This window comes from Polypterus senegalus, chromosome 1 (assembly GCF_016835505.1).
Source record: "Polypterus senegalus isolate Bchr_013 chromosome 1, ASM1683550v1, whole genome shotgun sequence".
Classification (NCBI taxonomy): domain Eukaryota; kingdom Metazoa; phylum Chordata; class Cladistia; order Polypteriformes; family Polypteridae; genus Polypterus; species Polypterus senegalus.
Window position 1 is genome coordinate 124865900 of NC_053154.1, and position 16946 is coordinate 124882845.

The window sequence follows — 16946 nt, forward strand, 5'->3', positions numbered from 1 at the left end:
GCATCCTCACTATGTTTTTTATATACTACTCCTTGGCTTTATCAGTTCCTCTAAAACATATCTTTAGCCAAAGTAGGACACTGTCAGACCCTACAATGAACCTTTGTGGCCTTGCCCGACTAGGATTCATCAGTATTTCCTGTTAGCCAAAGCAAGAACCCCTGAAAACACCCTCAAAGAACTCTCTTGGGATTACCCAAATAAAGCCCCTGAATACTTATAGTTAACCCAAGTGGACCCCAGTCTTATTCATTTGTACATCAGAAAATAAGCCAATTTAAACATATATGTTAGCCTAAATGGCACCATGGTAAAACATACAAGAAAACCCAAAAAGAACCTTATTGAGCTTGCCCAATTAGAAACTATTGGAACTTATTGTTAGCCCAAGTAAGTCCCCTATCTAAACCCTTGATAATGCCCACAAAGAACCCTCATGGGGCAGTCCAAATAAAGCCCCTGAATACTCATAATTAGCTGAAGTGGACACCAGTTTCATTCATTTGGATATCCCAACATAAGCCCATTTGGGCTTTCCCAAATCAACCCATTTACACTTATGGGTCAGCCTAAATAGCACCATGGTGGGACCTACAATACAGCCCACAAAGAACCCTCCTGGGCTTGCCCATTTAGAAACAAACAGGACTTCTGGTTAGCCCAAGTGAGCCCTTATCTGGACCTTTGACAATGCCCACAAAAAACCTTTATGGGGAAGCCCAAATAAAGTCTGTGAATATTCATGGTTAGCCCAAGATGAACCCAATCATGACCCTTTAATTTGCCCACTTAGCACCCATCCCCCAGCAAATCCAGATATTTCCCATTACGGGCCCATGTGGACATGTTGGCTGGGAGGTTTTTAAACAATGACAGAGCTTTACCACTTCTTTATCACAGCACTATACAGTAGACAAGTGAGACTTTATTTGAAGAATACAATGAACAATATTGAAACTGTATTTTAAAGATATTATTTGAACATAAACCTTAAAGACCTTTTCTTTGAGGTGATTAGAGCTGGCCATGACATATTGTTATGGTTACAGTGAATTGTGATGGTTTGTTTTATCTGACACCTGTAAAGGAGTTATAATTAAAATCAAAATGATACTAATAATAAATGTACATACAGTATGGATAGATGGAAGCAACTTGCATACTTTAATATATTGTAATAATGAGTTAAGAAAACACAAGAAAATTATTAATTTAAAAAACATGAGGCTTTCAGCATTTAATTTAGAAATTTCTTTTTATTCAGATAAGACATAAACATTATTGTTACAGTGATTTTGAAACTTTATTCCCCATCAAATGGTTTTTTGTGTTCTTTTCAGGGTTTAGTAATATGATATAACACTTCGGGGCAAAAATACACAAAAGCAGACCAAAACTTGAACATAAAATGGCAAATGTCTCGACAGCCACAATATATTTCCCAGGTGAGCTAATGTAAGCTGGAATGAAGGTAAGCCAAACAGCACAGAATATTAGCATGCTAAACGTGATGTGTTTAGCTTCATTAAAGTTATCTGGTAGTTGACGAGCCAGAAAAGCAAAAACAAAGCACATACCAGCAAGTAGTCCAATGTAACCTAACACCAAATAAAAAGCTATTGGTGACCCCAGAGCACATTCCAAAATAATGATGTCCTTGAAAAGTTTTGTATTATGATATAAAAATGGAGGTGACAACGTTAACCAAAGGGTGCAAATAGCAATCTGGACAAATGTACTTGCACCTACACCGAGTTTCTGTTGCACAGGCCCAAACCACTTCTTAAACTTGTTGCCAGGCTGCGAAGCTTTAAAAGCCATTAGCACAACTATTGTTTTTGCCAATATGCATGAGATGCAGAGCACAAATGTGATTCCAAAGGCTATATGTCGTAAAATACATGACCAGTCAGAGGGCTCACCAATGAAAGTCAGTGAACAAAGAAAGCACAGAGTTAAGGAAAACAGGAGAAGAAAGCTAAGCTGTGAATTATTTGCTTTGACAATAGGAGTATGTCTGTGATGAAAGAAAATAATAGCCACAGAACAGGTTAAAAATGCTCCGCCCACAGAGAGGACTACTAAAATGGTTCCCAGAATTTCATTATATGACAGGAAATCAATTTTTTTGAGGATGCATTGACTTTTTTCAGCATTGGGCCAATATTTCCAAGGACATGGAAAACAGTCAACAGCATCTGTAGAGTAAGACAAGGAATAAATATTTACATACAAGCTTATAGTGATCTTTATATTGTTTATTTTAGAATAATTTGCTTAAAGCGAAGCATGTTGACCACACCTAGCCACACTTCCCCTTGCTTAAGGAAAAAAGAAATCCTGTTACCTGTAGTATTGCTGATTTTTCCAGTTGTACATGGGAGACAGTCAAAACAGCACACTGGTCTTCCTTTCCTAAATGCTTTCCGATTACCAACCGTGCAGCTGTCACTGCATACAGATTTGGGAATCTGTAAGAAATTTCAAGAGGTGTTATAAAATATAATAGGCATTTATTTTATAAAGTTACTCAAACATTCTAGGTCTTATTTGCATTTTTCCAATTAGCCATTTTCAAACAAGTGTAATCCAGTTAAAAGTGCAGGATTGTGAAAAAAGGTAGCATTTCATTTTTACATATATTGATTTTCTACTCTATTCTTCAAATTCTTACCATATTGCTCTGGCCATCTGCCCACGTGATTCTTGTATTATTGATCCAAAATGTACTTCCATTTGGTGCAGCTGTGTCATAATATCCTATTGTAACAATTCCTACCTTTCCATTTTCTTTCATCTGCCAGTTTACTACATCATACCTGGCTTCAGCTGTCATATTTTCATTAAAATATACATCTTCTCCAGTTTTAAATGTAAAGTTTATTGATTTTAATTGATCGGCAACCTAGAAATATATTGGAATGCAAACAGCTAGGTCATTTAACATATAAAAACATCAAAAAAGCATTTTCTAGTAGAATAAATGTTTGATATAGCCTTTTACCCACATATGTACACTTCTAAAAATATATGTGAGAATCAAAGTGAAATACAATATTCTCACAAAGTGACTTGCAGTATTTGTAGGCATCTACATGTGATAGTCAAAATAATGAAAAGGAAATTATCTATCATATCTATATAGGGAGCACAGTTGTTAACACAACTACATCACAGATGAAAGATCTAGGATTTATTTTAATCTGTGCTGGATTTGCACTTTTGCACCATGAAACTCTTCCGTTTCTTCCCACATCCTAAACACATGCAATTTAGATAACTGACTTTACATTTTTGCTGTTTGTAAGTCAGTAAATGAGTCTGTTGTGCAAAGAGGGATAGTGTCCCATTAAGAACTAATTTCTGACTTGCAATGATGATCCTGTTAAAGGCTGTAGCCCACATAATTATTTTGCATTTAAAATTGATATACAATTTTTTTCAGGTAATATATAAAATTACTTTATCCTAACCTAGTCTTTTAAGTGCTTCAGAATTTTCTCAAGAAGATTTGGTACATGTGAACCTATTGACTGCAGAGTTGAAAATGGCAAAAAAAAATTGCAAAGGAAGAAAAATACGAGCCATTTTATCCCTTTCTCTCTGATATATTGAAAATATGGTAAATGTCCTATGATGTTTCTAACTGAGCTACAACCTTTGTTTGAAAATGGGCTACAGAAATACATATTGTTAGCATTGTTGTAAAGAATTTTTGGAAACCTTTTACCCATTTTTCCAGCTGCTTAATCTGTGGACAGTGTCAATTTATAAAGCGTCAAAGCAATTGTTTACTTTACAGCGACCAAAGAAGACGAAATTTTTCACTGTTAAGGAAAAATGTAAAAACACATACTAATTGATTTCTATAATGATTACTTTTTAGTTTCCTTAAAATATTTAGAGCAAAGAGGTATTTTTCATAGCACACATACAGACACACAGATACTACACTCTTATGATTTCAAAATGAGCTTGCTGTATTCTGCACTGTGCTTACTTATTTAGAGCACCAACACAAAATATAGTTTCTTCACATCACCTTCTGTATATGTAGTGCTTGTTGTGAAATTACAGACTTTCTAAAGGTTTCTTACATAATAAGTTCAAGTAATAAGATCAATGAAGGGTATCTTATTGTTACATTAGTAATTGTAACATTGTACAGGTAGCTTGTTCTTTACCTGCCAAGGCTGAATATTGATGGTTTTCACACAGTCTGTTCGATACAAATATTCAAGTCCTTTTCCACATGGCAGCAAATTATTCATTGCATGAACTGCAAGGTATACAGCCTTGTAAACATTATAAGCGACCCTCAAATTAGAAACATCAGTGTAGGGGTGACTGATGCTGCGCAAATTTTCTAAGCCTGTACATATCTTTTCATTTATGCCTGTCTTCTTACGGAAAGTACAATTAAATACTTCCTCCCAAAACTCCATCATAAGAGGACTTGTATAAATCTTGTGTATATTAATATTATACAGATATTCTTCAAATCCTGGAATAACTTTTTTTGGTATCCCAATACCAATTGCACCAGTCAGAAATCTATATTGTTCATTTGAGACTAGTATGGGATCAGTGACCCAGGCTTCAGATCCTACAAACTGAATGCCAGTAACATTTTGTGTATAAAGTTCTTTTAACAGAATCATAGCATCAGCTGTAGTCATGAAAATTAGCACAACTTTAGAAGTTGACAATTTTATTGTGTCAATGATTTTCTGTATTATTTCTCTTGAATCAGACCTGTAAAGACTCACTGAATATTCAATGCAAATGCCTTCTTTCTGTGCCTTTGTTATGAATTCTGACATCCCAGTGTTTCCATAGTCATTGTCACTGTGAACTGTCCCAATCCATGACCAGCCAAAAAATTTAACAAGCTTAACTAGTGCAGTGGTCTGGAAAGAGTCACTTGGTATAGTTCTAAAAAATGAAGGAAATTCATGTCTATTTCTTAGACAGTCACAGGTGGCACAATGACTTATCTGTAAGAAAAAAAGGTGAACAGTAATATGTATCAAAATACATGTAAGAATAAATAAGAGATTGTTTTGCACATGAATCTTAATAATTTCATTCCCCAAGAAAAAACTTTGTTTCATTGTAATCACATTCTAAACTGACACCACACAATGCATGGCAAGAAACTGCTCAGGATAGGATGCTATAATTGCACAAAATGCAAAATATTAGTTAAGTATTCAATGATATACAAAAGATTTAAGTAGAAAAAGAAACATAAATAAAACTGTGCTTCACTTCTTAACATTATTGTAGATTATTTACTTCCTTAAAAATATACTTTGTTTATTATGCAATGGAAAGTGCAGTCCTTAACGAAAGAAATTAACGATTCTTTACTATGCATGACAATAAGTCTGATTCTTCTAACAGGAAGGTTTCCATTGAATGCTTATATATCTTGCAGAAAAGAATAATAACTTCAACAAATAGCACATTTACAAAAGAAGGAGAGAATTTGCAAAAATGTTAACATTATTTAGCAGTTGTGCAGTGTTGTATTACTGAGGAGCATTACCAGCATGACATTCACCATTTAATTATCTTCATTCATTCATATTACCTTAACTAACAATTAGACGCTACTGCAAATATGCCTTACCAGAGGAATCCGAAAAGGGGCAAATGTTGATGCAAGTGCTAGAGATGATGTGGATGTACTCTCCCCTATTATTGCTGAGACAAAGTGCTGTGTGGGACAAGAGGAATTTGTAGAGAATTCCATGTCCTGTCCATTTGTGAAGTCCAGAGCTGCCATTAAAGCTAGAGGCCCCGAGCCACAGGAATCATAAACTTTGTATCCCACTTTAAACCCAGGAAGAATGTCATAGTTTGTATTTATTTCATCCACAGCAAAGGCCACTATCTGAGCATACTGCAATTCTCTATAATTTAAACTGAGAAAGAAAAATCTTTTTATAACAGCAGGTTAGAAATAAAAATATATTTTTCTTTGAGTAAATCATTTTTGTCATTAGGATACTAACCTTTTGCACACCAACGGGTCTGGCCTTGCTGTGAAGCTGGGATTCACACCACCAACAGAATTGTGGATTGAAAAGATTGCACCGATTACAATATCTCCAGGCTGAAAATATGGAGAGGTGGCAAGTGGGCCAAGAAGTCTGCAGGCACCATCTTCAGCTTTAGTTAGAGAAGCCACTGACAATACTGCTAGGAAAAGCATTGCCAGTGTTGTGTATAATTTGTCCTTACATCATTAAGTTGGTGCAATACAGGAACTTGGGTGTTTATATAGACCGGTGGGTCTCAAGAGCTTGTTAATGTAACAATTTTGAATTTTAAACCTCAGTGACTTTTGTATCCTTGATATCCCTGTAGATTTGTCTCAGGAGAAAGAACAGCGGAATGAAGGCATTGTAACTGTTAAGCTGCTGTTGCATTGTAATTAAAACAAGTTGACTTTGCTCTTTATGTATGGGTAAGAAAGTTGCATTTACTTATTATTAACTGATTTCTGTCAGCTTTTTCTCATGAGTAAGGTATTAGACTGGAAAGAACAAAGATGAGGTTCATCCTAAATCACAGACTTATGTTTAAAATAGATGCAGTTCAAGGCACTTAACCTGTGTTGTATTTCTAATATGCCTGTAAAGCACAACCATAGCATAACATTTTCATACCTACATAATCCAATTTACGGTCGTTGATGGCTGGTGCCTATTTTAGTAGCACTGGGTACAAGGCAGGGATCAGCTTTGGATAGAGTGCCTACTCAAACACACAACCACATGGTGCCAGTCTGGAATAACTAGTTTACAAGATATGTGAGAGAGGGAGCCAGAGTAGAATCTGCAGACTTCACATGGGCAACATTTGGCACTGGACCTTTGAGCTAGTAGTACTATCCATTCATTTTCTGTACAGTCTTGTCTAATGACCTGATTGATAGCATACATTTATTAAAAAAAATAATCAAAATGGATGTTTAGCTTGCTTTCAGTTCACAGCAAAGCATCTTTAATGCTTTATAGTAAAGAGCAAGCACATATTTACTCCTTTGTAGCAGATCCCTTAATATACAAGTTCATCTTTATAGAGTGCCTTTCTGTGTGAGCATCACATTTAAAGAATAACATGCGCATACTAAAAATCATTGTCCCAGATGAAACAGAAATATCACAGCCTCACAACTGAGTGAAGACAGTTAAAAAAAGTAGAAGCCGGTTACTCTAAAAAAATAAAGTATTACAAATGAACCATGGCACTTCTAGTTGGAATAAAAAAAGTGTGTATTTAAATGTGAAGACTGAAGGAGGATGGAGTGAAGTATTGCAAGGTTTCTAAACTGAGATAAAACTAGTCAGACAAGCTTAACAGTCGGAGCAGTTTACCAGATAAAAATTTCCTCTAATGATATGCACATTTCCTACGAGAACAGCTAGATTTCCTTATGAAACATGAAGATAGTAAACTGAAAATGTAAGAAAACTGGGTTTCTAAGCAGCTTATTATGTACTGGTCAGTAACGCAAAATAGCAATAGAAATTATTTTATGGTAAGTTTACCAATTTAGAATGTCTAGGATGTGAGAGAAATTACAAAGTACCTGGTGATAAACCCGCTCAGATAGTGACATACAGTGTCCAGGAACTGTGAGGCAATAGTGCTAATTAATGCTCTACTGTGTTTACCATGAAGAATGTAAAACCGCTTGAAATTATTTTGAATTTTGCGATAAAGGGCTATATTTCCTGAAAGCATTGAAATGCTAAGAATATTATAAAATCCATTTTAACATTAATCTTTAATTTATGAGTGTTTCTCAAATCCCATCATAACTAAACTAGTATGTTAAGCCCTTTGTAATCTATGTGCTCTCTGATCCTGTCATTGATCGCTTGGTGTTTCTTAAATGGGTTTTGTCTTTCACCTTCTGTATCCACATACAGTGGCTGCCAGTCACCACACAAAATATATTACATTCATGTTATGACAGCTCTCTACACATTTGGAATACAATATTTATATTGAGGTTACAACATTTTCATGATGAAATGCAATAAAGCATTTATAGTGTGGTAGTTTATAGATACATTTTAAGTTAATTTACTGTAAATAATGTAGACTTGTAATAATTATAAAGTTGTAAGTTAATATTTATTGTTCTTTAATAGTTTTGAAAACTTAGTGTTCTAAGGTTGCAGCTAATTTTACTTTCACGGGGATTTTTTCTGTGTTGCAGTTGATTATGTGGAGATGTGGAAAGAATAAAAAGAAGGACAGGAACTGGAGGTTGATACGTTTAGTAGAGACAGTACTGTTGCAAAAATTAAAATCTTCCCAGAATAATATCCATTGAATTCTGTGTCTTTTTCACCAACCACCAGCTCACAAACCTAACACTTGCACATTATTTACCTTGAACCAGTGGGTTGTAGATGATACCCATTTATACTCCTAGCCTGTTGGAGCCTCATTTCTCCTGCCATAAAAATTCTCTGCATTGAATACACAGGTGAGTTTGCAATCAATTATTTTTTATGGATATTGTGGCATGAAGCTCTGAGAGAACCAAAAGGTGTCTTCACTGAGCCAATTGGAGGGTGTGTCAAAAGGCAAAAAACAATGAGTTTAGTGGTGGACGGGTACTGTGTGATAGCCTTTATACCTTTCATGCATACCTGTTGACACCCATAATTAATCTGCAGACAGCGACCAAAGAACAATACTATCCAGCATATCAGCAGAACTGGCTCTTCTTTAGAAAAGTGTGATTTTCTTTTATGCCATGTATCATTTCTTTCGTGTTTGTCTTAGAAAAAATATGTGTCCGATTTGGTGCTTATTTATATTTTTAGGCAGATTTTGTTATTAAATTATGATGTCACATTTACTTTATATTACTTTTCACAAACTGATTTCATTCCACTAATGGACCAAAAATGAACACAGTTAATGGTACTATTGTCAATCGACTGCTTTTTAACCGACTTACATGTGTGATAGTTTTTTATTGGGATTAGTTTTTCTCGACGCTAACTACTTTGTTATTCTGTACTTAAGATTGTTTGTTAATTAATGAGTGTTTGCCGAAACCCTTCCAAACTAAAGTAGTACTTAATCTCATTCATAAATTAACTAGTAATGTGACACACTCATTATTTTTAATGTTGTTCTTGTTTTGGGTTCTTTCCTGCGATTCTGTCACAGAGACACAGAGGTCACTCTATAACTGAAACACAAAAAGCACACTGACTCTTTAATTTAAAATATGGAACAATAATAAGAAGAAGTCAATGTTGCAATATAAACATAAAATATAATGTAGGTTACAAATTAGCGTGAAAAGGTCTATTTGTTCCTTTAATATCTGTGAACAATTTGAGTACATAATGAGTGAACTAATCAAGCTCGCTATGTAACCAGTCACATCCTTTAAGGTTGAGAGTTGAATTGCCCCTTATTACCAGTTACCACAGTGGCAGCAATCCAGAGAATTGTGGAGATCAAAAGGACATAATGCTGTGTAATGACCAACTCACCAGCCTAAATGCTGTTCTACAGGGATATAGGAACCTCAGTAACCAACAACTAGTAGAAAAATGCAAGCTACCAAGGGGTGAACTAATAACCCTCCTTTGTCTAGTGCAGGAAAAATTGGAAAGTGAAGCTACAGTTGCTAACAGCTCCCTATATCATCAGATCCTGCTGATCATTGCTGATGCAAATGGTCTGATCAAGACAATTGTGTCTAAATCTGTGCTGTCAAGTAACAGCATACTATAATTCCATGAACACAACAAAACATGATGTTGTTACCTGAAATCCTGCTAGTGACACTGTGTGACCATGAATAAGTTTCTTCACCTACCTATGCTCAAATTGGATGATAATAATAATACAATAAATTTCTGACTAATAGGTTAAATTTAGGTTACTTTTATTTTTTATGTTTTGATTTTTCTATTTTTTTTCTTTTTACATTTGCAAATATCTGGTGTGGCAATATATATTTGTCAGCTAAAATATGTGGGATTGATGTTCCTGTTATCGACTCTGCTTTTTTGACGTGGATGCTGGGGAGTAGCACAACAAAGAAGTACATTAAACTAATTTGTTAAATAACAAATAATAAAGTTAGTCAGGAAACACTCATAGGGCTCACTCATTCTTTACCTATGTCATTCATTATCTCGTTTGTTATTTACTAAGATTGTTTATTAGAAACGCATCTAAGATTAATTGTTTTCAGAAAACACAGCCCAGATTGTTTAATGACATTTTAATATCATTTCATTTTTGTTTAACATCAACTGCCATTCCACGTAAAATTATTGGTAAGCTAGGGCCTATGTCATTTTTAGTAGATGAAATGAAGTGAAAAGCACATGTCTCTCGGTGGACACAGACACTGTCACACACAATCACATACATAATCAGACAACTAAAATAATACAAATTTCTTTTTCACATTTTGTAAATCCTATGTAACAGCTGCTTTTGAAAGTTTATAGCTTTATCACTTTATAATACTGTAACTGGACAGAGCAGTCCAGCTGATGTATGAATGGCAGGATGGCTTATTTAATATATTTTGGTCCTAGCAACCAATTTTTTAGTATGTTGAATGTGTAGTACAACAAATGAAGAATGGGGAGAACCAGGTCTTCAGTTCAAAAGCTTTAATTTGCTTGATTGTGCTTCACTTTAGTGTACTACTTAATCTTTATCATGAACATTTTATTGACATTTGCGGTTGTTCAATTTTGGCCCCCACTGGCCCCAAACGGAGGCCACTGTAATCTGGACTTGTTTGATTTGAAAGATAAACTGGTAATGAAGCTTTATTAAAAAACTTCTACCACTCTCATTCTCACCCTCTTTTCATTTGACCACTAGGAGAGCATTTTTTCACTTAAGAAACATAGCTAAAGTTAGACCTCTTATATCATTGAAAGATGCGGAGAAATTAATTCACGCTTTTGTTTTCAGTAGACTAGATTACTGTAACGCACTCCTCTCAGGACTACCCAAAAAAGACATAAATCATTTGCAACGAGTGCAGAATGCAGCTGCTAGAATCCTAACTGGGAAAAAAAAATCCGAACACATTTCTCCAGTTTTAATGTCACTACACTGGTTGCCTGTGTCTTTCAGGATTGACTTTAAAATACTGCTTATGGTTTATAAAGCCTTAAATAATCTCGCTCCATCTTATATATCGGAATGCCTGACACGTTATATTCCAAATCGTAACCTCAGATCTTCAAATGAGTGTCTCCTTATAATTCCAAAAGCTAAACTTAAAAGAAGTGGTGAGGCGGCCTTCTGCTGTTATGCACCCAAAATCTGGAATAGCCTGCCAATAGGAATTCGCCAGGCAAATACAGTAGAGCAATTTAAAAAACTGCTGAAAACACATTACTTTAACATGGCCTTTTTATAACTTCACTTTAACTTAATACTGATACTCTGTATGTTCAATTCATCACAATAACTATTCACAGTGGCTCCAAAATCCATACTGACCCCTACTCTCTCTTCTGTTTCTTTTTCCGGTTTCATGATGCTCCAATATTGATGGACTGAAAGCCAGAAGTCTACGTGACCATCATCATCAGGTCCTTCCATGAAAACCCTAAATACAAAGAGGACTGTTTGACTTATGTTAGGTAGATTGCCCAGAGGGGACTGGGCGGTCTCTTGGTCTGGAACCCCTACAGATTTTATTTTTTCTCCAGCCTTTGGAGTTTTTTTTTTGTTTTTTCTGTCCACCCTGGCCATCGGACCTTACTCTTATTCTATGTTAATTAATGTTGACTTATGTTTATCTTTTATTGTCTCTTCTATTTTTCTATTCATTTTGTAAAGCACTTTGAGCTACATTTTTTTGTATGAATATGTGCTATATAAATAAATGTTGATTGATTGATTGATTGATTTGCATACGTTTCCATTGCCCCCAAAAAGACTTTTTTTTCAATACTTGATTTTTTACTTAATGGTGCAATAGTTTAAATTATATCTTTATTATAGAAAATGTCCTAATGATTACTGATTCATCAATGTTTAAATGAAAATTTTTACATTTTTGAACAATGCAAGTGAAGCTGACTCAAGTTATTAAATCACATTTAGTCTGCTTAACTGTGTCCTGTTTCACTGAAATTCTGTATAATTAATTACATTAAAACAGCTGTGATATCTTGTAAATACCTTGTCAATATTACCCCTTACACCACCAGAAAATGCTTTACATCCTACATAGTGTTGCTTCTTCATTACATTATATTTCTGTAACATCAGTTGAACTTACAAAGAAGTTGTTCAAAATGTTTCTTAGGTAAGGTTGAGATTTCAAAGATATTAATGCAGATAGTCATATATTGTAATTTTAAGACATTTATTGTACTTATAAACAAGAGTGAAACAATGTGAAAAATGGATCAGTTTCAGTATATACAAGATTACACAACTAACCATGCAAACTGGACTACGTAAAAATTGCACGTTTTATGATTAACTTAGGCATTTGCAAAAAATGAAAGGAAATTTTATTTTACATTTCTATTTATAATGACTTGGAATACATTTTACCCATCATGTGTTTTTTTGTATTTCTTTCAGGATATAATAATATGATATAACATTTTGGAGCAAAAATGCAGAAAAGCAAGCCAAAACTGGAAGATAAAATAGCAAATATTTCCACTGCTACTGTGTATTTCCCAGGCGTACTGATATAAGCAGGAATAAATGTGAGCCACACTGTGCAGAATATCAGCATGCTGAACGTAATGTATTTAGCTTCACTGAAGTTGTCAGGTAGGTGGCGAGCAAGAAAAGCAAAAATAAAACACACAAAGGAAAGAAGTCCAATGTAACCCAAAACACTGAAAAATGCAGCTGATGATCCAAGGGCACATTCCAAAATGATAATGTCATTGTAATATTTCATGTTTTGGTATGGATAAGGGGGGGATGTTATCAGCCAAAGTACACATATTATAGCCTGAATTAATGTACATGCAGCCACTCCTAACTGTTGGTGTTTGGGACCAAACCATTTCAAAGTATTATTACCAGGTACTGTAGCTTTAAAGGCCATTAGGACAACAATCGTCTTGCCCAGTACACTTGAAATACAGAGGACAAACGTGATGCCAAAAACTGTGTGACGAAACATGCATGACCACTGAGATGGTTTGCCAACAAATGAGATTGAGGAAAGAAAGCAGAGAGTTAATGAAAAAAGAAGAAGGAAGCTCAGTCCTGAATTATTTGCTTTGACTATTGGGGTACGTCTGTGATGGAAAAAGACTACTAAAATAGCCACCGTAAGAGTAGCTCCACAAAGAGAAAATAACACTAGCACTAGTCCCAAATTTTCATCATATGAAAGAAATTCAATTTCTTTGGGCAGGCATTGATTTCTTTGTTTATTTGGCCAGTACTGAGAAGGGCACAGCATGCAGTCAATGGAATCTGCAAAGAAGACATTCTGTTAATAACAGAGAAATTGGTTAAAAAAACACAGCATGATTTTTTTTAACTTTGTAGATTATTATTTACATAAAATAAATTTCCTATTCTTTTCTTATGTCACCTGTTTTATTGCTGATCCTTCCCCTAGTACATGGGATGCAGTCAAAACAGCAAGCCGGTTTTCCCTTCTTTAATGCTTTTCTGGTACCAGGTGTGCAAGTCTCACTGCATGCAGATGTTGGAACCTCATGGAAATAAAATATTTATAAACCACTGTATGTATTTTAATTTTTTAAAATAAAATTCTGAAAACCACTGATTAAAATATTATTTTTTTAAATGGACATAATTTCAGTGCCTGAAATTTTACTTACATTATTGTTATATTTCATTTGATTATATGTAATTTTATTAGATTATTAGGTGAGTTTGTTTTTATTTTTTTGACATTTGCACATACAGTACTAGACTCTCTATGTAATTACCTTTTCACAGGAAATGTCACAATCATAATTCTAAGTTTATATTTAACATAAATAATTACATTTCTGTTTCAATAGTTGAAAACCTGAATTTAATTAAAAATTCTAAATACTAATTCTAATTACTAATACTCACTGTATAATCTCCATTTGCCCATATAATGCTTCTGTTTTCTATGTTAAATTTTTGTCCAGCTGGTGCATGAGAATCATAATAACCAGCAGTTACAAGTTTAGCATTTCCTTCCTCAGTAAGTTGCCAATTTATTATTTCATAAAATGCAACAGAATCTCCATTGTTATCAAAAACAACATTTAATCCATTTTTAAGTGTAATGTTGATAGCATTTAGCTGCTGTACCACCTGTATCAGAAGAAAAGAACAAAATGGACCCAGTAAAGTTTTATTCATCATGGAAAGATTTGTGTTAATATACAGATTATATGTAAAAGTAGTAGAATAAAGGAATATGATATTTGGGAAAATATACTAATAATTTTGGTAGGTTTAATTTTTTTATTCATTTTTACTAACTCATTGATATTTCACAATTTCAATATATTTTTAATGTAATCCTTAATGTAATACCAAATTAGCTTCAAATTAATCAATAATCTACATAAATGTTGTATTCTTCTTTTGTGTGTTTGTTTCTCTTGTTCTTTAATAACCTGTTATTTTTACCTGCCATGGATAAATGTTCATCTTTTTTTCACAGTCCTCCTCTGATTTCTTGCAAGTGAGTAAAGTATGCAAAGATTTACTAATGGCATACACGGCCTTATAAACATTCCTTAAAATTCTTGTTTTGCTAACATCATTATAACTATGTTTACGTCTTCTCAGACTTTCAAATCCTGTGCATGTTGTTTGGTTAGTAGTTTTTGAATTACCAGGAAATCTACATTCAAACACTGATTCCCAGAATTCTTTCATAACAGAACTGCTGTTTATCTCATTTGGAGAAATATCATATAAAAAATCTTCCAATCCTGAAATCACTGATTTTTCAAGTCCAATTCCTATGGTTCCTTTTAAAAAGCTGAATTCATTGGACGAGACTAATATTGGATCAGTAACCCAAGCTTCGGTGCCAATCCATTGAAATCCAGTTATGTTTTGTGCAGTTAACTCTTTAAATAGAAATATTATATCAGCAGTGGCCATAAATGCTGCAATGACTTTTGAAGTCGATTTCTTAATTGTGTCCACAACATTTAAAAGTTTCTCTTTTGTGTCTGTTCTGTAAAATGACTCAGCGTATTCAATGCAAATGCCCTCCTGCTGGGCTTGCATTATAAAGCTTGACATTCCATAATTTCCATAATCATTATCACTTCTAACAGCCCCAATCCACGTCCATCCAAAATACTTTACAAGCTGAACAAGTGCTGTAGCCTGAAAAGCATCACTTGGTATTGTTCTGAAAAATGAAGGAAATTCTTTTCTGTTGCTTAGACAAGCACAAGATGCACAATGACTTACCTGAAAAGGAAAATAATTTTAAAGTATAACTAATCCTTACGTGTTTAATAAGTGGTTTTAAGTGTATAACGCAGGTACCTTTAATAATATGCAGAATCATTTACATACTGTGCTGCTAACAAGAATATAGTATTGTACACCAACCATACACTTTACTAAACTTAAGTATAACATTGTGAAAATGTATTTTTTATCATTATTTTGAAAAGCATTTTTATATCTAATAGCATCAATGTTACACATACAAATTAAGAGAAAAGCCAAGCAAAATGACACCTTTTATTGGCTAACTAAAAAGATTACAATATGCAAGCTTTCGAGGCAACTCAGGCCCCTTCTTCTTGCCTGAAGAAGGGGCCTGAGTTGCCTCGAAAGCTTGCATATTGTAATCTTTTTAGTTAGCCAATAAAAGGTGTCATTTTGCTTGGCTTTTCTCTACATTCATAATGGCTAACACGGTACAACAACCTAGTACTACAGACATACAAATTAAGAAATTACAAATTCTCATATTATAGTATCATAGTATATGACTAATGAATAGAGCACTATATGTGTATAGTATATTATACCTGTGTCTGGAATATTGACATATGATATGTGTATTGTACTGAAACTGTAAAACCAAAAAAAGAAAAGAAGATTTAAAGAATTTCATACCAGAGCAATTTGGAGAGGTCCAACAGTTGATGCAACAGCTACAGTGGTGGATGAGGCCGTCTCGCCTATTATTCCTGAGGCAAAGTATGGTGAGAGGCATGATTGGTTGTAGTTGGATGGAAATGGCCCACTTGCAAAATCTAAGGCAGCCTTTAGAGCCATGGGCACAGAGCCACAAGAATCGTAGATTTTATACCCAAGCTCCACCCCAGGTAGTAGATCTGTTCGATTGTTTATTTCCTCTACAGCAAATCTCATAGTCTGAGCAAATCTCAGTTCTCTAAAATTTAAACTGTAAAATAATCTATTAAAAAACTTCTGAATTTTTTTTTCATTTTTGATAGCCATTTTTATCTTGTATATAGAAAGCTATGATCATTTACATGTTAGAAGAAATACATAAATATCCATATGCTGCAATCTTAAATAAATGTAAGTATTTGACATTACATGCATATGTATTAAGTGGAGTATAAAAAAATAACATTTTGAGAAACTAAAAAAAAAGGTCTTATCCTTAAAATTTTCGAAAAAAATACATATAAAATTTCAATCTTTTAATTTGTAAACCTACCTTCAAAAACACATTTCTTTTTTAAACATACCTTTTGAAAGTAAAACACTCAATAAACCTACCTCTGGCATTCCACATGATCTGGTTTTGCTTGAAAATTTAGCTTCATACTATTTATAGTGTCATGAATTGAAAATATAGCTCCAATTATTACATGGCCATCTTTTGAAAACTGGGGAAACCTAGGAGTCCCATATAGCTGACAAAATGGACTTTCAGCCATTGACATCTCAATGCATAGCAGCACTAGAACAGGCAACAT

The 16946-nt window shown here is 34.0% G+C and overlaps 1 protein-coding gene across 1 annotated transcript; it reads right to left on the reverse strand.

The window, feature by feature from the left end:
- Nucleotides 1–1068: 1068 nt before the first annotated feature.
- Nucleotides 1069–16946, reverse strand: LOC120530852 (extracellular calcium-sensing receptor-like). The gene is made up of 12 exons (XM_039755571.1): nucleotides 16747–16946; nucleotides 16111–16402; nucleotides 14650–15450; nucleotides 14101–14328; nucleotides 13604–13727; nucleotides 12595–13482; nucleotides 6021–6207; nucleotides 5636–5930; nucleotides 4185–4997; nucleotides 2675–2905; nucleotides 2348–2471; nucleotides 1069–1079 (listed from the first exon to the last, which is right to left on the reverse strand). The coding sequence occupies exons 1-12, from the start codon at nucleotides 16944–16946 to the stop codon at nucleotides 1069–1071; spliced, it is 4194 nt and encodes a 1397-aa protein (XP_039611505.1).

Bases quoted from the DNA above. Each gene is read 5' to 3' on its own strand.
- LOC120530852 (XM_039755571.1), bottom strand. From the start codon at position 16,946: ATGTTGCCTGTTCTAGTGCTGCTATGCATTGAGATGTCAATGGCTGAA. The intron at 16,403-16,746 runs GTAGGTTTATTG...ATTATTTTACAG, and splicing joins GATCATGTGGAATGCCAGAG to TTTAAATTTTAGAGAACTGA. The intron at 6,208-12,594 runs GTAAAATGTATT...TGCTTTTCCTAG, and splicing joins TACAAAAAAACACATGATGG to CAGTATTGTCAGTGGCTTCT.